The sequence below is a fragment of the Borostomias antarcticus genome (genome assembly GCF_949987555.1).
Source record: "Borostomias antarcticus genome assembly, chromosome: 31".
NCBI lineage: Eukaryota > Metazoa > Chordata > Actinopteri > Stomiiformes > Stomiidae > Borostomias > Borostomias antarcticus.
This window is the reverse complement of record NC_140264.1, coordinates 4190691-4199111: the sequence shown is the minus strand read 5'-3', so window position 1 is coordinate 4199111 and position 8421 is coordinate 4190691. Positions and strand designations below refer to the sequence as shown.

The following is an 8421-nucleotide window of genomic DNA, read 5'->3' as shown; positions in this document are numbered from 1 at the left end:
CACACAGACACACACACACACACACACACACTGCATGAACTTTGTTGCGGCTCTAACCTGCTTCCATATCTTCTCAGGATCAGAGGCGGCCTGTCTGGAGCTGGTCCCAAAGCCAGGGCCTCCATGTCCCTGTTCCACAATGCCAGATACACCGAGTCTTACCCAGCAGGCCGAGTCAGCCTGCCCTTGGGCGCCGTCCTGTATGTGGGTGTGTCCGTTGAGGAGATAGAGATAAAGCGCTTTGTGGTCGTTCTGGAGAACTGCTACGCCACCCACACCGCCAACCCTGAGGACCTCATGAGATACTTCCTCATCCAGCGCAAGTATGTGTGTCTGTGTGTGAGTTTGTTTATCTATGTGTGTGTGTGTGTGTGTCTAACCCCCCTCTCTCCCCTCACCTCCAGGTGTCCTACCAACCGTCGCCAGGTGGTGGTGACTGAGAGCGGCTTATCCCTCAAGGCTCGCTTCTCTGCGCTGCTGTTCCTGTTCCAGGGGGACTACCGGGACGTCTTCCTGCACTGCAGCCTCAGCCTGTGTGACAAGGAGAAAGGCTCCTGCACTCCTGTGAGTCCTCAAACCCTCCTCCCTGGTCTCTGACTCTTTCTCTCTCTCTCTGACTCTCTGGATTCTCTGGTCTCTCTCTGGTCTCTCTCTGGTCTCTCTGACTCTTGACTCTGTAGTCTCTCTGTCTCTCTCTAGTCTTTCTAACTCTGGTGTCTCTCAACAGGAATGTTCTGGAAGGGGACGCCGTGACGTCTCTGAATCCCTCCTCAAGCCCGTCACCATTGGCCCAATCAGCTGTGAGTATGAATCTCAGCCCCACCTCACGACCTGTCAGTCACACAGGCAGTTTTGATGTGGTCATGGTGACTGTCTCCAAGGTGACACGTGTTTGTATCTGACCTCTGACCTCCAGGGGACCAGACTATGGAGTGAGCTGATGACATCACACCTCCTTCAGAACTGCTTCCTGGATCCAACGATCATGTGACCACCCTATCTTCTTGGATATAATCATCAGCTTGTTTTTTTTCAATAGCTTTCATAATTATTTCATAAACTGGGTGACATATATTTCTTCGTATCAAGAAACCAAACAATATATCGTTTGATTAACCTAAGATTGTGCTACTCTGACAACAAACTGATTTTCTCTGATTCATCCATCTTGTGCCCCATTTCCTAACCACAGTCCAATCAAAACTATGTTCAATAAAAGTGAAATATTAGTTCTACAGTATACTTGCCAAGCTGATCTTTGACTTTCCAACTGATTAGCTTGTCAGGGAAATGTGTGTGTGTGTTTACAGTTCTCATTATCTCCACTAGATGGCAGTCTTGAACTTCTGAGCATCAAGTCCAGCTGTTGTTTTAGATCAGTGGAACATATTTAAAAGAGGAATAAATAGTGTAGCCTACTTTTCTTTTATATATATATTAAGAATATTGCTGTGTTTGTCACTGGTTAAGGGACTATGTGTAGCCTACAGATAATAGCTCCCTGTAAAACAGGAAAAATAATGAGACAGGCGATCAAGGCAGTGTGATTCTTCAGTTTAGCTCCCCTCATGAATTTAATAAACATTCAAGGCCAATTTATCATATTCCTTTTTTACTTGTCCGATCAGACAACTGCATGAGGCATTCCTCTTGCCCGAACAGAGTTTACTGGTCCCTGGGAAGCGGGCAAAACTGTTAGCCTACAGGTAGTTTGCCTTGTTCCTTAATCCCCCCGATGTGAATCATGTCTAGCCGGCAATAACCTAGGCTACCTGACTGGTCTCATCATTCTCCTCTCTCTCTTCCTCTTCAATAACCTAGCCTACCTGACTGGTCTCATCATTCTCCTCTCTCTTCCTCTTCAATAACCCAGCCTACCTGACTGGTCTCGTCATTCTCCTCTCCTTTCCTCTTCAATAACCTAGCCTACCTGACTGGTCTCATCATTCTCCTCTCTCTTCCTCTTCAATAACCTAGCCTACCTGACTGGTCTCATCATTCTCCTCTCCCTTCCTCTTCAATAACCTAGCCTACCTGACTGGTCTCATCATTCTCCTCTCCCTTCCTCTTCAATAACCCAGCCTACCTGACTGGTCTCATCATTCTCCTCTCTCTTCCTCTTCAATAACCTAGCCTACCTGACTGGTCTCATCATTCTCCTCTCCCTTCCTCTTCAATAACCTAGCCTACCTGACTGGTCTCATTATTCTCCTCTCTCTTCCTCTTCAATAACCTAGCCTACCTGACTGGTCTCATCATTCTCCTCTCCCTTCCTCTTCAATAACCTAGCCTACCTGACTGGTCTCATCATTCTCCTCTCTCGTCCTCTTCAATAACCTAGCCTACCTGACTGGTCTCATCATTCTCCTCTCTCTTCCTCTTCAATAACCCAGCCTACCTGACTGGTCTCATCATTCTCCTCTCTCTTCCTCTTCAATAACCTAGCCTACCTGACTGGTCTCATCATTCTCCTCTCCCTTCCTCTTCAATAACCTAGCCTACCTGACTGGTCTCATCATTCTCCTCTCCCTTCCTCTTCAATAACCTAGCCTACCTGACTGGTCTCATCATTCTCCTATCCCTTCCTCTTCAATAACCTAGCCTACCTGACTGGTCTCATCATTCTCCTCTCCCTTCCTCTTCAATAACCTAGCCTACCTGACTGGTCTCATCATTCTCCTCTCTCTTCCTCTTCAATAACCTAGCCTACCTGACTGGTCTCATCATTCTCCTCTCCCTTCCTCTTCAATAACCCAGCCTACCTGACTGGTCTCATCATTCTGGAATTGTAGGCTACTTCCTATACTATTATGGTCACAGTCATCCATGATTGGATGGATTAAGTAGGCTAGATGATGGTGAATTTGATAGACTACTAGACTAAAGATAGTAAATTGTCAGATTCGGAACCTTATAATTATGTCTGCATGCGTAAGCCTGCATAGGGCTGGAATGAGGAACTGATTAGTGCTGATAAGATATTGCAGCCGAAGGACAAGCGATAACAAGAATTACAGAGGCTACCTGGAACTGTATGGCTAGTTTACTGGTTAGGACCTCTAGCTATGCGAATAATGGTGCGTTCGTTTGTGGTCGGAGGTGGCAAGTCGCAAGTAGCAAAATACCTACCTCCGACCTGTGTGCATTCAGATATATACCATTATATCAGTTACCTAGTTATATCTATATACCATTATATCACAGTTACCTAGTTATATCTATATACCATTATATCACAGTTACCTAGTTATATCTATATACCATTATATCACAGTTACCTAGTTATATCTATATACCATTATATCACAGTTATCTAGTTATATCTATATACCATTATATCACAGTTACCTAGTTATATCTATATACCATTATATCACAGTTACCTAGTTATATCTAGTGCATTCGAGCAACTGGGGGCTGAGAAACATATCCGAATTTGCGACGAGGAAGTACGAGTTCATGCGGTGTTTTATTTAATCATTCCTAGTAGCAAGTCGCAATTTGCCACCTCCCAGTTATAAACGAACGCACCATAAACGTTGTAGGCTATTCTATTCTTCGATCCGCTCAGCTTGCTCCACCGGCGCCCCGGCTGAAAGCGGGGTGTGTAGGCCAGGCTAGTGTAGGGCAACATGTGGTTCCGTGGTCACATGGGTCTCACTCAGTCTCGTAGACATTCAGATCGAGCACACCCTCGGCTTGTCTCTCTGACTTCACTAGTTCGACGGTTCTCCGCTCCCCAGCACCAGCCCTCCGTCCGGCCGACATGTCGAACAACAACGCCAGCAGCAACCTGATCGTGGCCAAGAAAGCGGTGAAACAGCTCAGACTGGAGGCCAGTGTCCGTAGGATAAAGGTACGGTGACGGTGAACACAAAGAGTTTCCCGTCGGACACGGAAAACGACGACCGGGGCGGGGGACAAAGTGACGAGAGGTCGCTCGACCAGCGGACATTATGGTGCGTTCGTTTATAACTGGGAGGTGGCAAATTGCGACTTGCTACTAGGAATGATTAAATACAACACTGCATGAACTCGCACTTCCTCGTCGCAAATTCGGATATGTTTCTCAGCCCCCAGTTGCTCGAATGCACTAGATATAACTAGGTAACTGTGATATAATGGTATATAGATATAACTAGGTAACTGTGATATAATGGTATATAGCTCGAATGCACACAGGTCGGAGGTAGGTATTTTGCCACTTGCGACTTGCCACCTCCGACCACAAACGAACGCACCATTACATGTCAGAGACCCTCACATAGGCTACAAAGTAACGAATATTGACGTTTCTCTCTGTCCTATTATAGGCCTAAATAGGTTATCTCCGTTCATTCAGACGATACTGTGACTTTTTTTTTTTCTTTTCTGGAGCTAAGTAGTTTACTCTAATGTTTTCAATGGTCACAATGACTTCTTTTTAAGTCAATATTAACGAGATTGTTAAAGATAAGGCTTTTATTCCAGCCGGTTGAATTGAATGAGCAGCAAGCCTTGCCTAGGCTACATGGACCTCTTCTTCCTGGTCATTTCTGTGGAATAGCTGTAGCCTATCATGGTTTTTGCATTGGAAAGTAGGCGAGCCTACTACTGTTGCCTAACTGCTTATGTCCCTTGCAAATATATTCAAATCATTAGCATGAAATGAATGAGCTTGAAACGAGCTTGTGTGTGGGTGTGTGGGTGTGTGTGTGTGTGTGTGTGTGTGTGTGTGTGTGTGTGTGTGTGTGTGTGAGAGAGTGAGAGTGTCGCGATGTAGGCTAGGTTGTCCAATGATCATAGGGCAAGACACTGTACCCCAAATTACTCCCAATGAGCAGGCTAGCACCTTGCATGGCAGCTGCCGCCATCGGTGAATGCGAATGGGTGAATGAGAGGCCTTCATTGTAAAGCGCTTTGGATAAAAGCTCTATGTGCAGTCCATTTACCATTTACCTTGGAAATAACATTTACTGTGCCTAGCTAGTAAGACGTTAGTTACCAGATGGATACAACAATCACTTGAACAGACCACAAACACACGCACACACACACACACACACTCTCTACAAATGCTAACGTCTAGTCACAAGTTCTATCCTATCCTGTGTGTGTGTGTGTGTGTGTGTGTGTGTGTGTGTGTGTGTGTGTGTGTGTGTGTGTGTGTGTGTGTGTGCAGGTGTCCCAGGCTGCAGCAGAGCTGAAGAACTTCTGTTTGCAGAACGCTCACAAGGACCCTCTCCTCACTGGGGTCCCCTCCAGCGACAACCCCTTCAGACCCCCCAAGTCCTGCACACTGTTCTGAGGTAGGCTACGCAGTAGAATAGAGTAGAATCTGTTCTGAGCTACACAGTGGAATAGAAGGTGTACTGTTTTGAGATGCAGGGTACAGTAGAGTATAGAATGGCATCGAATACAATCTGTTCTGGACCAAGGAATTTAAGGTGGCTACATAAAGAAGCTCTTCTGCAATGTTGTGCTGTGTGTATGCTATGGTGGTGTGTGTGTGTGTGTGTGTGTGTGTGTGTTTGCTAGATGCTTTGTTTGATTAACATACACAACTGGCGTCTCTCTCTCTCTCTCTCTCTCTCTCTCTCTCTCTCCCTCTTCAGGATCATGGATGAATGCTGCACCTTTATACAGCTTCTCTGTCCACTGCTGGTTCTTCTTGGAATGAGGGGAGGAAGGGATGGAGGTAGAGAGGGAGGGGAGGAGGGGTGAGAGGGATGGAGGGAGGGAGAAAGGGATGAGGGAGAGTGAGGTATTACATAACATTACAACAGTGCCACAAGTTCCAGAGATGCGTTGAAGTAGTGGTGGAGTATTTTGAAAGAACTGATGTGTGCTTGATTTACTGTGCTTGAGATGCTGTGTGCAACTGTGCTCATCCTTTTGGTTATAGCAGCATTATGTAACATAAATCAAGTGCACCTTACATATTGGGGGGAAGGGGGTTTATGATACAATATGACCCGTTCGAAATTGCCCCAAATAGTTAGTATGTGTGTTTGTGTACTGTATATACATACAGTACATATACACTGTGGGTGTGTGTTTGTATATGTACAGTATATATACACACTGAATTCTAGTATTGGCTAGCAGTACACTGTTGGTCCCCAACAGAGGATGTGCCTTACACTGCCTGTCTCTTTATTAACATCATTATTATACAGTAATAATACTATTCAGTTCTCTCTCTCTCTCTCTCTCTCTCTGATAATACTCTTCGGATACCTCGTGTCTTTGTCTGTAAATGGATGTCTGTCTGTCTGATGATTTTTTACGCACACACCAAGTCCTTGTGTAAAAGATTCCTGTATGATATTTGATACACTTAATATATTTCTGTTATATATATATCCTCACAGCGCTCGGCTTCCCAATGCTACATGTTAGTAATCCCCTTTACACGTTTGTCCCTATTAATGAAGAGATATGTCTGGTCCGCGTACCGTCTTCCGTCACTCTATGTTCTTTTATCGCTCTCTTTCTCAAAGAGTATGTTTGCATTCCAGCACTGTAGCCTACTGTTTTGTTTTTGTTTATTTACCCTTTGTTTATTGTTACAAGCTGTTTTTATTTTGTATTTTTCTCCCTGAAAAACGGGCCGCATACCAGCAACACGAGTCAAGATTACATTAATATGGATACTATTCACTAAATCACTCTAATCAAGGGCTAGCAGTTAGATTTAAATGAGACATCACTACACAATAGCTCATAATCAAATACCATGCAATAATGGTACCAGTCTTAATGACGGTTACGTGTGACCACTTTGTATTACTGTTTGTTCTAAAGTTGGTACACAAAGTTCTCATGTCATCACTGATGAATTGTTGCCGTCATCATCACCACCTGCCTTCAACAGAGATCTGTCACCTGAACACAATCTGCTGTGCCTTAACCTTGCTACCGTGTGAACTTTTCAGACAATAAATCTCTTTTAACAGTGTGTGTGTGTGTGTGTGTGTGTGTGTAAGTGTCCTGAGTGCTAGCCAAGGCCTCAATGCCGTCTCACCTCTAACAATAACACAGCCAATTACAGTAAGTAGAATGGTATCGCCACATTTTCCTCCACTACCTAGGGGCTCCTACACTGTTCTGTAACTCATGGTTAATGGTGTCAAACAGGCCCAATCATCTACACAGCAAAAGACAGAGTTGGGGATTGGAGAGAGAGAGAGAGACAGGGGAGAAAGTGATTGACTGGTGGAGAGAGAAATAAACGGTAGAGGGAGGGAGGGAGAGAGGGAGTGATAGGTGGAAGAAGAGAGAGTTGAGAGATTAGTAATCAAGCTAGATGGAGGGAGAGAAAGAGAGATTTTGAGAGAGAGAGGGTTAGCTGTATGAACTGTGTGTATCATACCAAAGATATTTAATGTAGGAAGATCTCCACTTGCTGGCTGCTGTTGTAGAAGTCCTAATTCACACTGGTCAGCTTGTTCTGTCTCTCCTGAGTTCTCCCCAGCCTCCCCCCTTCTCCCTCAGTGTCTCCGTCTCCACCGTCTGTGTTCACACTGTCTGAATGTTCCATTCACCTGTCCCACCGCGCCCCCTGCTGGCCGCAAGAACACATTACAGCCTCAACCCCAGAGGCTCTGGCCTTGTCTGAACTGACTAGAGATGCATCCTTCCTTCCTCTCCTCCTGGTTCACTCTCCTTCTCTCCTCCCCACCTGCTCCCCCACTCCCTCTCCTTACCTCCTCTCTCTCCTCCTCTCCCTCTCTCCTCTCCTCCTCAGCGCTAGTTCTGCTGAGCAGTGTGTCTGATGTCTGTAGTGTAGGATGAGGCTGGGCATACCTCCGGTCAGGAGTCAGAACTTCTACCAGAGACCGTCTACTCTGCAGAAAGGGGGTTTTGTCGTTCCCGACGTTCATATTGTGGCCCGACGCTGGGCGACAAAAAATCCGCCCAAAATCGGGATGAACTTGTGTAGTCTGAACGGGCATAGCCTTAACTGTAATTTACCCAAGCTGTCAATTAGCGCTAACGATAAGGCAGCTAATTAAGTAAAGTGTTATCGCCTGGCTGCCTCAGTCTCTGTCCACACACCTGCCTGTCCAGGTAAGAACACACACTGGTGGGAGAGAACTCAGAACAGTCCAGGGAGAGCAGCCACCCGTATTCAGCACTGGTACACCTCAACAGGTGGACGGTCCATGGCTGACAAAAGTAGTTCCAAGCCCAGGACAGGTGTGAGGTGGTGAAGTAGTTCCAAGCCCAGGACAGGTGTGATATTATAAAGTAGTTCCAATCCCAGGACAGGTGTGAGGTGGTGAAGTAGTTCCAAGCCCAGGACAGGTGTGATATTATAAAGTAGTTCCAATCCCAGGACAGGTGTGAGGTTATAAAGTAGTTCCAAGCCCAGGACAGGTGTGATATTATAAAGTAGTTCCAATCCCAGGACAGGTGTGAGGTTATAAAGTAGTTCCA

The 8421-nt window shown here is 45.7% G+C and overlaps 1 protein-coding gene across 1 annotated transcript in view; it reads left to right on the top strand.

The window, feature by feature from the left end:
• Positions 1-3766: 3766 nt before the first annotated feature.
• LOC311327341 (afadin- and alpha-actinin-binding protein) overlaps positions 3767-8421 on the top strand; it is a gene marked incomplete at both ends in the record, with an annotated part of 11298 nt that continues 6643 nt past the window's right edge. Inside the window, one exon of the mRNA XM_084460375.1 lies at positions 3767-3856. Coding sequence (XP_084316501.1) covers positions 3767-3856 — 90 coding nt within the window. The remainder of the gene's footprint in view (positions 3857-8421) is intronic.